Below are 16,749 nucleotides of genomic sequence, written 5' to 3'. Positions count from 1 at the left end.
TGTAGCAGGCCAAGGCCAACCAGAGTGTCCCATCTAAAAGGCACAACTGTAGAGATATCACAATTACAGATTTCAAGGTATACTACAAAGCTGGGGCACCTGGCTGGCTCAGTCTGTAGAGCATACAACTCTTGATCTTGGGTTTGTAAGTTTGAGCCCCACGTTGGGTGTAGAGATTACTTAAAACTAAAATCTTAAATGGGGCACCTGGGTGGCTCAGTTGGTTAAGCATCCGACTTTGGCTTGGGTCATGATCTCACACTCTGTGAGTTCGAGCCCCGCGTCGGGCTCTGTGCTGACAGCTCAGAGCCTGGAGCCTGCTTCATGTTCTGTGTTTCTCTCTCTCTCTGCCCCTCCCCCACTCATGCTCTCCCTCTCTCTCTCTCTCTCTCTCTCTCTCTCTCTCTCTCTCTGTCTCTCAAAAATAAATACACATTAAAAAAAATTTTAGGGGCGCCTGGGTGGCGCAGTCGGTTAAGCGTCCGACTTCAGCCAGGTCACGATCTCGCGGTCCGGGAGTTCGAGCCCCGCGTCAGGCTCTGGGCTGATGGCTCAGAGCCTGGAGCCTGTTTCTGATTCTGTGTCTCCCTCTCTCTCTGCCCCTCCCCCGTTCATGCTCTGTCTCTCTCTGTCCCAAAAATAAATAAACGTTGAAAAAAAAAATTTTTTTTTAAATTTTTAAATAATAAAATCTTAAAAAAAGATACACTACAAAAAATATTAATCAAAATGGTATGGTACTGGCAAAAAAATAGACACAACCACTTTTTATACCATATACAAAATAAACTCAAAATGGATTAAAGCCCTAAGTATAAGACTTGAAACCATAAAACTCCTAAAAGAATACACAGGCAATAATCTCTTTGACATCAATTTTAGCAATATATTTATGGATATATTTCCTCAGGCAAGGGAAACAATAACAAAAATAAACTATTGGGACTAAGCCAAAATAAAAAGCTTTTGCACAGCAAAGGAAACCATGAGCAAAACAAAAAGGCAACCTACTAAATGGGAGAAGATATTTGCAAATAATATATCCAATAAGGGGCTAATATCCAAAATATATAAACACTTTTGCAACTCACACCAAAAAACCAATTTGATTTAAAAAATGGGCAGAGGGCCTGAATAGACATTTTTCCAAAGAAGACATACAGATGGCTGACAGACGCATGGAAAGATGCTCAACATCACTAATTATCAGGAAAATGCAAATCAAAACCATGCGATATTACTTCACACCAGTTAGAATGGGTGATATCAAAAAGACAAGAAATAGTAAGTGAGGAGGTAGAGAAAAGGGAACTCTTGTGCACTGTTGGTGGGAATATAAATTGGTGCAACTACTGTGGAAAACAGTATGGAGATTCCTCAAAAATTAGGAATAGAACTATAGTAATTCGACTGCTGGGTATTTACCCAGAGAAAAAAACACTAATTCAAAAAGAAAATGCACCCCTGTGTTTTTGCAGCAGCATTTACAATAGCCAACATATGGAAGCAGCCCAAGTTGTGGGTATCGATGAATGGCTAAAGAAGATATGAGATATTTATATATTTGTATCTATAATATTACTCGTCCATAAAGAAGAATGAGATCTTTCCATTTACAACAACATAGATAGACCATTAGGGTGTTATGCTAAATGAAATAAGTCAGATCATGTGATTTCACTTAGATGTGAAATCTACAAAAACAAAGCAAATGAACAAACAAACACAAAAACAAGACTCTTAAATACAGAGAACAAACTGATGGTTGTGTGGTGGTGGATGACAAAATAGATAAAGGGGATTAAGATGTACAAGATTTCCACTGGTAAAACAAATAAGTCACAGAGATGAAAAGTACAGCACAGGGAATATAGTCAATAATATTCTAATGACATTGTATGGTGACAGATGGTAATACACTTACTGTGGCGAGCACTGAGTAATGTATAAAATTGATGAATCAGTAAGTTATATGCCTGAATTTAATATAACATTGTATGTCAATTATATTTCAATAATAAAAAGTAAAATAAATAAATAAATAAATAAAAGGAGCAACCACTACTCAGGTCCAGCCAGTTGTTGCTGTGCAAGAAGTGACTATCTAGTGTTGTCAAATATTCTGATTTTCAAAAAAAGCTAGGTATCCAAAATTTGGTGTGACATCTCCTGACTTAAATTTTGAAAACTAATTTTTAAAAATGTGATATAATCTATAACAACCCCCACTCCAGGTATAGTCTAGTTTTTAGTCTCCATAGTAAGCAGTAGGAAGCCTTCCAAGATACTTATGCACAGGATAAACAATTTGATGAGACAAAATTATTTGTAGATGAGATATAGGTATATGATATAATATATATATAGAGAGAGATTGAATTGTAGAAGGTGGGACCATGAGAAGCATGGTGGCCAGCACAAAAGACAGGTTATGGTAAGGCCTAAACTAGAGCAGAGGTGATGGGAACTGAGAGGTAGTTAGATTTTTGAAACATTTCATAGATAGCACATACTACAGTAGTTGAGGAAGAGGGAAAAAATACATGGCAAGTGAGTACACAAAGATGTTAATCTGAGAATATAAGACACACAGACATTTGTAAAAGTAAATAGTAATTTTAAAAATGTTCAATTTGGGGGAACCTGGCTGACTCAGTCAGTCAGTAGAGCATGAGACTTGTGATCTTAGAGTTGTGAGTTCAAGTCCCACATTGGGTGTGGAGCCTACTTTAAAAAATTGTAAAAAGAAAAAAAAGAAACTTCAACTTGAAGTATTTTTGCAGAAATGCGAAGTGCATCTGGATAGTGGACTTGGCTAGAAGTCATGGAGAGTAATTATAGCCACAGCCGAAACTTTCCCCAAAAGAAATACTGACAACTTTTTATTCAGGGTCTAATTTACTTAAGGATTATTTATTTCTCCTAGTTTAAAAAAAATATGAAGTTTGTGGTGTCTCTTGGTATTTTTGCTCTTATTTAGTCATTTTACTTATCAACATCATAGAATCATAGATTTCAGAGAATTCCAGAGCTGAAGTGTGCTTAATTTAAGCATCATTTAGTTTCTCCACTGCAAGATACTTGAATCACCATCCAACGTCATTGCCATAGATATTCATGACATCTCTACTAAAACAGCTCTAGTGACCAGGAGCTCATTCACTTCAACATGCCTGATCCATGTTTGGATCTCTCAGACCATTCAATAGCTTTTAAGAATATTTGTCTAAAATTTGTCTTCTTACTATTTCCATTCATTGGTTCTAACTCTGAGTCATACAAAATAAATGGATTAGAAGCATCAAAGTAGAACAAAGCTGTGGGTGTAGAGAAGCAAAAAATAGGTAGAAAGTAGGAAGATAACAAAGCACATAGACAGTTTGGTGAGCCATACTTTTAGAAGCTATAAATAATTTGGGGAGAGTTTAAAAGTGATGAACAGAAAATAAGTGGATTTAAAAGGGAATCCTTATCAAGTAGCCTCTAAAGAAAAAATTGTGCCATAAGTTGGAACTAGAAAGAAGGCCTGTGGGACCTGAGGATTTGGGGTGGGAAGGAATCATGCTTTTCCTTTTGCACCCTTTTTGACTATTTTAATTCCTTGCTTTTGATCAAAAACAAAAAGATTCCATCCTATCAATACATGTACTTCTCTACTACCGATATCCACTGCTTATTACTCTTTTTTTTTCTTTATATGAAATTTATTGTCAAATTGGTTTCCATACAACACCTGGTGCTCATCCCAACAGGTGCCCTCCTCAGTACCCCTCACCCACCCTCCCCTCCCTCCCATCCCCCATCAACCCTCAGTTTGTTTTCAGTTTTTAAGAGTCTCTTATGTTTTGGCTCCCTCCCTCTCTTTTTTTTTTTTCTTTTTTTTTTTTTTGGTAGGAATGCAAACTGGTGTTTATTACTCTTTACATGGCTATCATATTTTAGCCTTTGAGTGTCATCTTAAATTGTCACCTCCTCAGACATGCATTCATGACTACCTTTTTTTTTTTTTTTTTTTTTCAACGTTTATTTATTTTTGGGACAGAGAGAGACAGAGCATGAACGGGGGAGGGGCAGAGAGAGAGGGAGACACAGAATTGGAAACAGGCTCCAGGCTCTGAGCCATCAGCCCAGAGCCCGACGCGGGGCTCGAACTCCCGGACCGCGAGATCGTGACCTGGCTGAAGTCGGACGCTTAACCAACTGCGCCACCCAGGCGCCCCATGACTACCTTTTTAAAGTGGGTTTATGTCTTCACACTTTTTCTTCTAATATTACTTAATTAATTTCCTTCATATAACTTCAGGATCTATAATTATGTGTATTTATTATTTACTCATTGTCTGCTCCTCTACTAGATGATAACTCCCTCAGGATTTGTTTACCTCTTCATACCTAGCTCCTAGTACAATATCTAGCATATGGTAGTGAATAATAAATGTTTTTTAATGAATAAATTTAATACAGAAGATTGAAGGTGAATCCTAGTGTAGTTTTAGATTGGAAGAGAAATAAAGGTGTCTATCTACAGTGAGACCAGAGCAGGGAAAGGAGATTAAAAGTTGAGCCAAGTGAGATTTAGAAAAGATTTACAGACTGCTAGGTAATAGAAAATTAAGCATGAGACCCAATTTTAAGGAAAATTACTGAATGATTACTTCTGTAGCCTTTTAAAAATAGTATTTTTATCTAATTTGAAATGTATATAGATTGGGGGACACCTAGATGGCTCAGTCAGTTAAGCGTCCAACTCTTGATTTCTGCTCAGGTCATGATTTCACAGTCGTGAGATCAAGCCTTCCGTCCAGCCCTGCCCTGAGCATGGAACCTGCTTAAGATTCTCTCTCTCCCTCTCCCTCTGCCCCTCCCCTGCTTGTGCTCACACTCTTCCTCTTTCTCAAAAAAAAAACAAAAAAAAAAGTAAAAAAATATATATAAAGTGGTACTTTGTCTAAAGGAAAGGAGATAACACCAGATTTTCCATGAGTCTAAGAAACAGAGCATCTTTTTTTTTTGTAATAAATATGACAGACTATAATCATCTTCCCCAAAGAATCACTATTGATCTAATTAAGATGGTTTGTTTCTCTTATTCCCATATTTTAAAAATAATTAATTTTGATTTTTAGTGTTGTTTCATCACATGAGAAGCCAGATATTTATTTATCAGATTCTCCTGTGTTCAAGTTTGATGCATCCTCCATGACAAAATTGCCTCCACAAGCTGGAAATGCAGATATTGTAAGAAGCACTTCATTGTTTTTCTTTTAAATTCTGCCTGAAGAGTTAAACTTTCAGTGATTGCCTTTTTTTCTGTTTTCCTCAAAATATAGGTCTGTTTACAAGAAAGAAAACAGCAGAGTCTGTCACCAGAGATTGAAAAGCTGTGCTTTACTCACTCTAAAAAAATACCAAATTCTTCACATTTTATTGAGAAAGTGGATTTCTTTATTAGCAACAATGAATGTAAAAAGGAAATTGATTTCAGGTAAGAATTCTTTAAAGTCTTTCAAGACTATACCAATAAAAACTTTCTGTGAAGAAATTCAGCATTCCTTTTTCCTTGATTTATTTTAAAGATAACCTAAACATTTTATTTACTTAAAGACATTGAAAAGTTATACCCCTGGTGACCTAAACCCTTAAGACAATTCATAATTTTAAGTATGTTAGTTTTTGAGAATATATGTTTGATACTTTTAATGAAAATATATTTTGTTGCTAAACTTTTTTTTTAAGGATTTGAACACAACATGTTGATAATGTAAAGTGTAAAGTTACTAAAATCCAAATGAGATTTGCTAGTTTTTCAAAAGTTCAAGTTGTATTTTAGCCATGGAGCTTTTTCACAATTGTACAGGTTCGATGAAAAGGCACATTAAGTCAAATTAGTGCCCCCATGACTGGTCACTTCTATGGCTAACTATAGCAATTTCTCTATCTCTCTTTAATAGTCAAGGTTTACAGACTTGTTCACATATTGATTAAATATTACTTTTTTAAATGCTTAAAGAAATACCTAAGATGTTTGATCCCTACTTCTCACAGTTTATGAAATCTGATTTCCCCCCAACAGACTTCTTAAGGTTATGCATATTGAAGTTCATTTGATATATTACCTCTCAGCAATCTATATATATTTCTATATTTGCTTTCTCCCCCAGTAGGTATCATCCCGATGATGAAGCTGAGGAAATAAAGTCTTTTCTGGGAATATTTGATGGTATTTTGTAAAACAAACCAAAAAAATTTATCTTATATTAATAAGACAAAGTATAAAGACATCCAGTTATAAAGCAAGCATTTTATTTTTTAAAGGTAGTTCATAATTGTTCAGTTTTTTTTTTTCTCTTGGATTTGATCAGTTCTGTTGACTGATTTGCAACAAAATATTTGGACAGATTCATTTTCCTATTGTAACTTCATGAAAAGCACTTTCACAGTGGGTTTGTTTCAGTAAGCTGAAAATTAAGTTGCTCTTAGCAATTATTTGGTTATTAAATACATCTTGATTGGATTTTGACAGGAACTAATTAAAAATTTTTCTTCAAAAACAAAAAACAAAAAAAATTATTCTTAATTTTCTCAACAAGAAGAAAGGTATTCTATGAAAAGAAATGATGCTAGGTTACTGAATCTGTTTATTGTATGGATTATTCACCAATATTGTTTTGTTTTACTAAAGATTTTTAAGAATCTATGGCTGTCTGAAACTGTTGTTATATAACTTCAAATAATAATAAATGAAACATTAATCAACATAGATTGTTTTCCTTTAGCTTGTTTTCCAGTATGGTGAATCCTAAAACTTTGTTATGTTGACCTTTAGCAAACACTATTTCATGTTATTTTCCCATGAATTTTCTCTCAAATTTATTGATATTTATTGATAAGTGGTGTATAGGCAGTCTAAGAAGAGTTTATTATTCTATTTATTTATAGATACAGGTGAAGTTGAAGCCCACTTAAGAAATTTTAGGAATTTAGGGGCATCTGAGTGGTTTAGTTGGTCAAGTGTCCGACTCTTGATTTCAGCTCAAATCATGACCTCACAGTTAATGAGTTCAAGCTCTACCTTGTGCTCTGCACTGACAGCGCAGAACCTGCTTAGGATTCTCTCTCTCTCTCTCTGCCCCTCCCCCTCTCAAGCTCACTCACTCTCACTCTCTAAATAAATAAATAAATAAATAAATAAAAGAAATTTTACAAATTTTTCTTTAAGCATAAAAGCCTTAGAGATGAGAAAAGTAGAGAAGAGAAACTTCCAGATGAGATTGTTGTTATTATCATTGGTAAACATTTATGAGGCATCATATATTAAGCATAGAGAAAAAGCTTAAAACAAAACTAAGAAGCTTTATTACCATGTTGAAAAATAAGAGCAACCAGTTCCTTTATTTTAGTCATCTTTACAATTGGCATGTTTCTGCATCTGAATCAATCATGCTACAACCTTTAAAGGTTATTAAACACCATTAAAATGAAAAATTGGTGCACTGCAATCTGCTCATCTTGCATACATAGACTATGACACTAAAGAAATAGCAATTTAATTCAACGAGACTTATTATGATCTGCTAAGCAAAAGCACTCTGCTTGATACTGCAAAGGAAGCAAATGATGAAAATACTGTTTTTGCTCTCATGGAGCCTACTTTACATTCTGGGAGAGAAACTAAGACATATAGTAATGCAATAATAAAATACAGAATACATTAGAGAAGTGGTTCTCAAGCTTCAGGGTACATTGCAGTCATCTAGAGGGTTTGTTTGAAAACAGAATACAGGGCACCATACGCAGAGTTTCTGACTCAGTAAGTCTGGGCTGGGACCTGAGAATGTGCATTTCTAACAAATGCCCAAATAAATGCTGATATTGCTGGTCCAAGGATTGCACCTTGAGAAACACTGCAATAGAGGTTTAAAGAGCTCTGGGAGTTCATAGGAGAGAGAACATAATCCTGACCATAGAGTCAGGGAAGCCTTTATACAGGAGTTAATTTTTTTTTTAATTTTTTTAATGTTTATTTATTTTTGACAGAGAGACAGAGCATGAGCAGGGGAGGGGCAGAGAGAGAGGGAAACACAGAATCCGAAGCAGGCTCCAGGCTCTGAGCTGTCAGCACAGAGCCTGACACGGGGCTTGAACTCACAGACTGTGAGATCATAACCTGAGCCAAAGTCGGACGCTCAACCGACTGAGCCACTCAGGCGCCCCTATACAGGAGTTAAAATTTGAGCTGAGCTTTAAAAGATGAAAATGATCTTGATGAACAAACACATGAGAGAAGAACATTCTGGCAGAGGAAACAGCTTGAGCAAAGCTCCTAGGGAGGAAAATATCTATTTGGGGAATAATGAATAGGTAATATTAAACATAGGTTAGTGTTGTAGGAGGTGTTTGAAATGTATCTTAAGGCCAGACTGTGGAGGACTTTAAATGCTAAGAAACCTGAGCTTAATTCAGCAGAGAAATGTTTCCCAAACTTGCCTGATCATAAGAAACATATGGATAATATATTAAATATAAAAATTCCTAGACCTTACCTGTTTCAGAATCGCCAGGTGAAAGGGACTGAGAATTCTATAGTTTTAACAAGACTTCAGGTTGTTCTTTATTATCAAGCCAATTTTGGAAACACATGGGTAGTTTCACTTCATAAGTAAAACAAATGGCAAATTAACAGCTTTATCATAGACATGCCTTATTTTGTGCAAGTGTTTACCTGGAAAGTTAAGTGTAGTAGTTCTTAAGAAGTAGACTGATCTCTTAAAGGAGTCTAGTCACTGGGTATTCTTTCCATGAGTGAATAACCCTACAGTTTCCATTTTGTAACGCACGGTTTAAATATATTTCAATGAACCACACAACAGAGCTTTACACAAAAATCTTTGTTGGATTCAATTTTTTCATCTTTTGTTTTTTTTTTTTTTCAGTTAAAAAAGTCCTTAACAGGCTGTATTTTTCTCACAGTGTTGGCATAATGGCTCCTACCTCATAGGTATGAAACAAGAATTTAATAAGCCACTGTGTAGGACGCTCTTAGTTTAGGGACTGATGCATAGTATGTTCTTAGTAAGTGGTAGTTGTTCATACTTAAAAAATATCCTTAGCAGTACTTTATTTTATTATTATTATTTTTCCAAGTTTATTTATTTTTGAAGGAGAGAGAATGCAAGTGGGCCAAGGGCAGAAAGACAGGGAGAGACAGAATCCAAAGCAGGCTCCAGGCTCTGAGCTGTCAGCACAGAGCCTGAAGCAGCCCACAAGCCGTGAGACCATGACCTGAGCCAAAGTCGGACACTTCACTGACTGAGCCACCCAGGCGCCCCTACTGAGCAGTACTTTAAATAGCCCATGGGGAAGGGGTGAAATAATACAAACAGACTGTCCCCACCTTCTGTTTGGACTCATAGTTTTTTAACTTTATGATGGTGTGAAAATGATATGCATTCAATAGAAACCATACTTGGTCTGTGAATTTTGATCTTTTCCCAGGCTGGTGATATGCATAGGATACTCTGTGGCAACGTTGGGCAGGAGCAAGGAGCTGCAGCTCCCAGTCAGCCACAGGACCATGAGGATAGACAACCATACACTGACAAACCATTTTGTACCCATGCAACCAAACTGTTTTACTTTCAGTACAGTATTCAATAAAGTACGTGAAATATTCAACACTCTGAGATAGGCTTTGTGTGAGATGATTTTGTGCTACTGTAGGCTAATATAATTGTTCTGAGCATGTTTAAGACAGGCTAGGCTAAGCAATGATGCTCAGTATGTTTGGTGTATTAAATGTTTTTTAAAAGATGTTTTATTGGGGCGTCTGGGTGCCTCAGTCAGTTAAGCATCCAGCTTCAGCTCAAGTCAGGATTTCATGGTTCGTGAGTTCGAGCCCCACTGACAGCTGTACTGACAGCTCAGAGCCTGGAGCCTGCTTCAGATTCTGTGTCTCCCTCTCTTTTTGCCCCTCCCCCACTCATGCGCGCGCGCGCGCTCTCTCTTTCTCTCTCAAAAAAAAAATAAAAATGTTTTATTTATTTTTTTGAGAGATAGAGAAAGAGAGAGACAGAGCGTGAGCGGGGGAAGGACAGAGAGAGAGGGAGAGACAGAATCCCAAGCAGGCTCCACACTATCAGTGGAGCTCCAGTGCAGGGCTCGAACCCATGAACCGTGAGATCATGACCTGAGCCAAAATCAAAGAGTCAACACTTAACTGACTGAGCCACCCAAGCACCCCAAATGCATTTTTGACTTAATGGTATTTTCTACTTATAATGGGTTCATCAGGATATAACCTCATCGTAAGTGTAAGTCAAGGAAAATCTGCATTCATTTGTCATATTTGAATTGCAGTAAGTTGCATAGGACTTGACAAATGAACTCTTTGACTTTCCATAGATGAATCATCCATAGAAATTTTCTCTTGGACCTCCCGCCTATGTACACTTCCTCATGCTTTCAGGTAGATTGCTCTATCTCTGTCCCCTCCTCACCAGCATTCTTAGTTATGTTATGGTCAGAGCATATATATCTATTTCAGTATTACCTTAAGTAAAATGTAATTAGAAAATAAATCTGGGGCACCTGGGTGACTCAGTTGGTTAAGCGTCTGATTTCGGTTCAGGTCATGATCTCATGATTTGTGAGATCGAGTCCCACATCATGTTCCATACTGACACCATGGAACCTGCTTGGAATTCTTGCTCTCCTCTCTCTCTGGTCCCCCCAAATCATGTGCACACGTGCAATCTCTCTCTAAATAAATACACATTAAAAAATAAATCTTCAAATTCTATTATAATGCATTCCAAAACCAGATAGAAATGATTGCTGAATTCACAGTTTACTCCTTAGTAGGGTCACACAAAGTGTCTCTTTACTTTGACCCCATTTCTAGAAAACACCCTCATCAAGGATAGTTAGGGAGCTACTCCTTGAGGACCTGTAGCCTAGGGGTTATATGGATAACACCTGTGGCATCTTACATCAGAACAGGTGTCAATATAAAGAACCTCTTGGGGTGCCTGGGTGGCTCAGTCGGTTGAGTGTCTGACTTTGGCTCAGTGTGAGTTCGAGCCCCACGTGGGGCTCTGTGCTAACAGCTCAGAGCCCGGAGCCTGCTTCAGATGCTGTGTCTCTGTCTCTGTCTGTATCTCCCCTGTTCACACTCTGCCTCTCTCTCTCTCTCTCTGAAAAATAAACATTTAAAAAAATTTTTTTTTAATTTAAGAACTTCTACTTTCGTGGGACTAGAGAAGATACCAGTGAGGAGAAAGTTAGGGCAAAGAGAAGTAAACTAAACTAAGTTTAGTAAGTTTATTATGTAAATAATCTAAGAATTTCAACGTGGGTTTTGGTTAGTGGAACAAACAAAAGGAAAGGAAAATACTGGCACTTCTTATCCTTTAGCTTGTCACTTCCTGGCTGCCAGTAGTTAAAGGCCTTGCCACTCGATGTCTGATCCAAAGACCAGTAATAGAAGAAACTCCTTGGAGCTGGAGTTAGAAGTTCTCAGGCCTCACTCCAGAACTACTGAACCAGAATGTGCATTTTAACAAGATCCTGGTTTGGTTACATGCACATTACATTGTGAGAAGCACTTATTTAAGGTGGAAAGGAAAGGAAAGGAGGCAATATCAGAATTTTAAAAGAATCCATTCCAGAAGACAAGTAGAAGAGTAATGATGATTAGTTGGTTTTCTGCACATATATTTCCTATTTTAAATGTAATATGGTGATATCACTCTTGTTTAATTGCCTTTCAGTATAGGTTGTTTTCTTCACCAACTGTGTAAATTATCTTTATAATTCCCATGCATCAACTGGGTATTTTTTTTTATGTAGCTTGAGAGGCACTTAGATGCTCTATAGAGTTTTGTTTTAATTAGCATAATAAAAGCCGATAATTCAAAAGAGCAGTCTTTGTCTTGCTTATTTTCACATTTCAGTTGAGAAACCTTTCCCTAAACTAACGTATGCCTTAAAACTTCTTACATATTTCAGCAAAACAGAATGAAACAAAAAAAAAACCCAAACCCCATACTATTCTGAAAGATTTAGAAAAATGTGCATAAACCTGCACTCATATATGTTGCAACTATAATTTTTTTTTATCAAAAAAGGAATGAAAATTCAGCTGATATTAGCATTTTGCCCATTGAAGCACATCCTTATGACAGTAGGTGGCTTCAATCCTTTAGAAAGTACACACACAATAAAGTCATTATTCTGGGGTTTCTGTATTGATCAGTTTGGAAATATAAACCTTTTACCATTTAGAAATTTTTAAAAATTTTGAAATTTAAATGAATTTTACTACAATATTTTTTCTCATTTCAAGTTTATTAAAATATTAGCAGTACAAATTATTCAGGTTGCAATTTATCAAAAGATCAACTCAGATGAAGTCCACATTAAAAAAAAAAGGACAAACATAAAACAAACCAAAAACAATGAAAAGAGGAAGACAACAAAAAGATTTATCAGCAAGACTCTACAACTTAAAATTTGAGACAAAATGGAAATGAACTTCCCACAACTCACTCATCCACTATTGTCTTCAAGTGTTCTAGAGCTGGACTCATAGTCAACTTTTTTATGATCAAAGTTTTAATTTTTATCATGTACGTGGTCATTTTGTTAACCCTTTGATTTTTGGTTTTCCTTTTCCACTGAGGATATGGACTTTGCATGGTCCTTATTTTTCAATGTGAAGAACTTTAGTTCTTTGTCCTACTTTGTTCTCATTTTAAGAATGACTTTGATCTCTATCAGCCTTTCCCCCCTGTTATTATTTGGGCTGTTAGGATGTTTTTAAGAGTAGATTCTTTTCAGGGCACCTGGGTGGCTCAGTAGGTTGAGAGTGAGACTTCGGCTCAGGCCATGATCTCACGGTTCTGTTCGTGGGTCTGAGCCCTGTGTTGGGCTCTGTGCTGACAGCTAGGAGCCTGAAGCTTGCTTCGGATTCTCGCTCTCTCACTTCCCCTCTCTCTCAAAAATAAATAAATATTAAAAAAAAAAAAAGATACATTCTTTTCTGACCTTCAGCATTTTCTTTCCAGTGTGAACTTTCTTGGTTTCTGTATTTTTTGTTGTTTCTGCTTTGATTTTCTTCTCTCTCTGAGGTCCATAAACCTCTCCTCCTTCTCCTATCTTTTTTTCTTGATGTTACTTTTCTCTGCTTTATGACCTTCCCCTCTTGTACCCTGTTCTCTGTATCTGTGGGACTCCTTGCTTCTGCTGCTAGTTCTATCAGGGCTTCTAGATTGCACCCTTCCACTCCAGCCCTACTGCTTCTTTCTCTCATTCTACCATTGTAACTGGTTTTCCTTTGGGGATGCTTTATTTTATAGTTTTACCCTGTACACCACTTTCTTCTCTGACAACCACAAGCACTTTAAAGATACTGTATACATGTTTCTCATAATATCCCTTTGATATTGGGGTCAGATAAAAGAACCTCACTTTATGGGTGACAAAATTGAGTTGATTCTCCAGGTCACATGTTTCTTAAACTATTAAGAAGTGGCATCTGGTTTACAGTTTTTTTGTAGCTGGTAGAATTAATTTTTGTTGAAAAAATGGAACCATTTTATTGTATTTCAGCCACACCTCAACTATGGAAAAAGAAGAAAAGCTCTTACTTTTCTTTTTTAGAATCCTGCTGGGCACCCTGTCTCCTATGTGTTTGTTGGAGCCCAATTCCTTCCTGATGAGAGTGAGGTACTAGGAGGAGGGCTGAGGCCCCAGGACGAGTGAGGACAGAGGAGTAACTGTTGATGAGTGATGACCATGTAACTGTTCGCCTTTGGTTGTATCACGTTCCCTTCTAGACTATGTGCATCTGTTCTTTGTCTCACTTTTATTGTGATCATGCTCACTTGCTCTTTGATTTCTATTTAAACTTCTCTTTAATTTTACCCCTTTCCTGATCTTTTCCTTTAGACTTTGACTTTTCTTTAACATTCTCATGATCCCTTCCTTTACTCCTTGACCCCATATTCTTTTCTTCATGTCCATTATACTTTGTATTATGTTTTTTTTTCTTTTTTTGTATTATGCTTTTCTTAACTCTGATTTCTGTTTGCTCTTATTGCCTCTTTTAGATTTGGCCCCTTTTTCACCTTGTTTTTATTATATTATCTTTTTTTCTGAATTTCTTCTGATGTCTCTCTCTTTGCTGTTAGATTTATGGTCTTAAACTTTCTTTTCCTCTTTACTTTCTGTTTGGACTCTTGGACACATGCCTATGGTCAGTTATATTTTTCTCTTTTACTCCAACTGGGCTTTTTTGATTTTCTTTTGTTTCAGTTTTAGCTAACTCATTCTTAAGCTCCTTTGATTCATCTTTCACCATTGGATACCCTCATTCTTTGAGCTTTCTGAATCTCGTGCCTCCACTGTGAAGTAGTCTCACTATATCTGAAACGATCCCTTGAACTGGATCTGGAAGGAGTTTGATAATGTCGTAGTTCTATTCCTTTAATTTTATTGCCAGACCTAGTAACTGAAAGTCTCCTCTGCTGTGAAGTAGGCTGGAAGTTAGGTAGATCAATCTCTCTCTCTCTCTCTCTCTCTCTCTCTCTCTCCTCTCTCCTTTCTTTGCCATCAGCTCTGGGAGCACTTTTTCTAATTAAGAATCAATTTTCAAGTATAGGAGGGAACTCTTCTGGATAAACAATACATTTGTGTTATGCTTTAAGATTTTCAGCCTCACTTTCACTAGATGTGATTTTCTTTTCTTTCTATTGTGTGTGGGGGGGGGGGCATTTTTCCTATGTTTCTTTTTTTCTTTTTTTAAAGAAAATTTAAGAGAAATTTTAAAATTTCTTTTCAGAAGCACTTTTAGAATCAGAATGGGACTGAGAATCTCTTGAGCTATATGAGTCACTGGATGGGGAGGGAGGAGGAGGAGGATTTATGCGTTTTTTTCTTTCTTTAGTTTGGGAATTAGCCCTCCACAACTGAGTGTCTACCTCAGCAAATGGTTTGCTCACTGCATCTGTTTTCTGGTTTTCTCTCTTACACAACTTCTTGCAGAGAAGTCATTTACCCCGAAAACAACATGATACCCATCTAAATGAGGAGCTGTTTTTGTTAGGAAGAACTATGAACCGTTGTATCCTTCCTTCTTTCACTATAAGAGAGATTCTCTCTTGTGTTTAACAATGAAATCCTCATCTTCAAAATATCCTCCATTTTCTTCACTGAAGTCACCACCTGAACCATAATATCTTTGACAATGCTGTGAAAAAGAAAACTCCTATAATGGCCCCTGAGTGAATATCCCTGACCCCTTTTCACTTGTAAAAAAACAATGAAATTCATCCCATGTTTGGGGGAACACATCAGAAAAAAATTCAAAGACGACTCTTCCAGCAGGTTGATTATTAATGGCAATGTCAAAAAAAAAAAAAAACTCGTAAAACATTGAGGATGCTGAATCATTGTTCCAATGGCTCCAATACTTAAATCTTTAAATAGAGAAAAATCAGGACCAAACTGATTCAATCAAGGACAACTGATCCAATCCTTTTGCTCCTGTACTGGTAACACTCTCCTCTCCCTGGGATCCTGTCCTTTAATGTGCTTCAGAACTACACTGCCCAGAAAAGGCACTAAAGTCCACTACTACAATCACCTTTACTGATTAATTCACTACAAAAGTTTTATTTTACTTTTAAAATTAATTTTTTCTTTCCGTTGTTATCTGATACATTTTTAAATAGGGAAATAATTGAATGGTACAATAAAACAAACCTTAGATTCTAATTCAGAATTTCAACTTACAGCACTAGAAAACAGCCCACTAAAATACTAAATTACTTACCCGTAGTAGAATTACTTGCCCTTGGCAGAACCAGAATTGAACCCAGGTTGGCTTTATACTTTTCCTACTTTAATTCCTATTCTTAAGCAATGAGGTTATACCTCATACTTACTTTTGTAAGCTTTTTATCTTTTATCATAAATGTAAAATGTACTTCACTCTCTTCTTCCCTAAATGTATTAAGGAATTCTTTTCTAGCTATGAGGCAAAATAGTTAAATTCTAAATACAATTTAGATAGAAGTACAGCTATTGCTATACTTATAGTTTTGGAATATTGCACATGTATAAATTTTAGTATATTGTGTTGTAGATTAGAATGGTCTTGCTATGCATCACTGTTTGAAAATGACCAAATATCTTATGGTTCTTTCATTGAACATAGTGATTGAGGAGCTGTTTTATACTACCTATATTAGAAAGATGAATATGAGCAGGTCATGTTTCAAGGGACCCATAGATGATCCAGGTAACAATGATCAAAATGCAACAAAAACATAGGCCTTTTAAAGTTATCAAGGTGTTTTTTTTTTTTTTTAATGTTTGTTTATTTTGAAAAAGAGCAGGGGAGGAGCAGTGTTAGAGAGAGAGGGAGAATCCCAAGCAGGCTCCACACTGTCACTGCAGACGCCCAACACGGGGCTCGATCCTATGAACTGCGAGATCATGACTTAAGATCAAAAGTCAGACGTTTAACCAAGTGAGCCACCCAGGTGCTGCTAAAGTTATCAATGTTTTTAAAAAATTAATATTATCACCATCAAATTACATTACCGACATGTTTTTTTCTAGACTCTACAAAAGATTTATAGTGTCTGGACTTCTTATGGAGGTAACATGCAGACATAGTCAACTCTTTGAAAAGGAAGGCTACACATTCTTTTAGATAGTGGATTATAAAAAGTTAGAGAATGGAGT

At 36.4% G+C, this 16,749-nt stretch overlaps 1 protein-coding gene and 1 pseudogene across 3 annotated transcripts in view; one reads left to right on the top strand and one right to left on the bottom strand.

Moving 5' to 3' along the window:
* The window catches only part of HFM1 (helicase for meiosis 1), an 89,430-nt gene extending 79,545 nt beyond the window's left edge, over positions 1 to 9,885 (top strand). For 2 of the 3 annotated variants that reach the window (XM_043575546.1, XM_043575545.1), the window contains 3 exons: positions 5,127 to 5,238; positions 5,331 to 5,485; positions 6,162 to 6,760. In XM_043575546.1, coding sequence (XP_043431481.1) covers positions 5,127 to 5,238; positions 5,331 to 5,485; positions 6,162 to 6,231 — 337 coding nt within the window. In that variant the 3' untranslated portion in view covers positions 6,232 to 6,760. Of the gene's footprint in view, positions 1 to 5,126; positions 5,239 to 5,330; positions 5,486 to 6,161; positions 6,761 to 9,495 lie in introns of those variants that run through there. The other variant, XM_043575549.1, reaches the window with a different exon arrangement.
* A 4,111-nt stretch (positions 9,886 to 13,996) lies between these two features.
* Positions 13,997 to 16,411, bottom strand: LOC122480760 (annotated as a pseudogene).
* Positions 16,412 to 16,749: the final 338 nt, after the last annotated feature.

The sequence above is a fragment of the Prionailurus bengalensis genome, chromosome C1, assembly GCF_016509475.1.
Source record: "Prionailurus bengalensis isolate Pbe53 chromosome C1, Fcat_Pben_1.1_paternal_pri, whole genome shotgun sequence".
In the NCBI taxonomy this organism is placed as follows: domain Eukaryota; kingdom Metazoa; phylum Chordata; class Mammalia; order Carnivora; family Felidae; genus Prionailurus; species Prionailurus bengalensis.
Note: the sequence above shows the minus strand (reverse complement) of the source record. Positions and strands in the feature narration are given on the sequence as shown.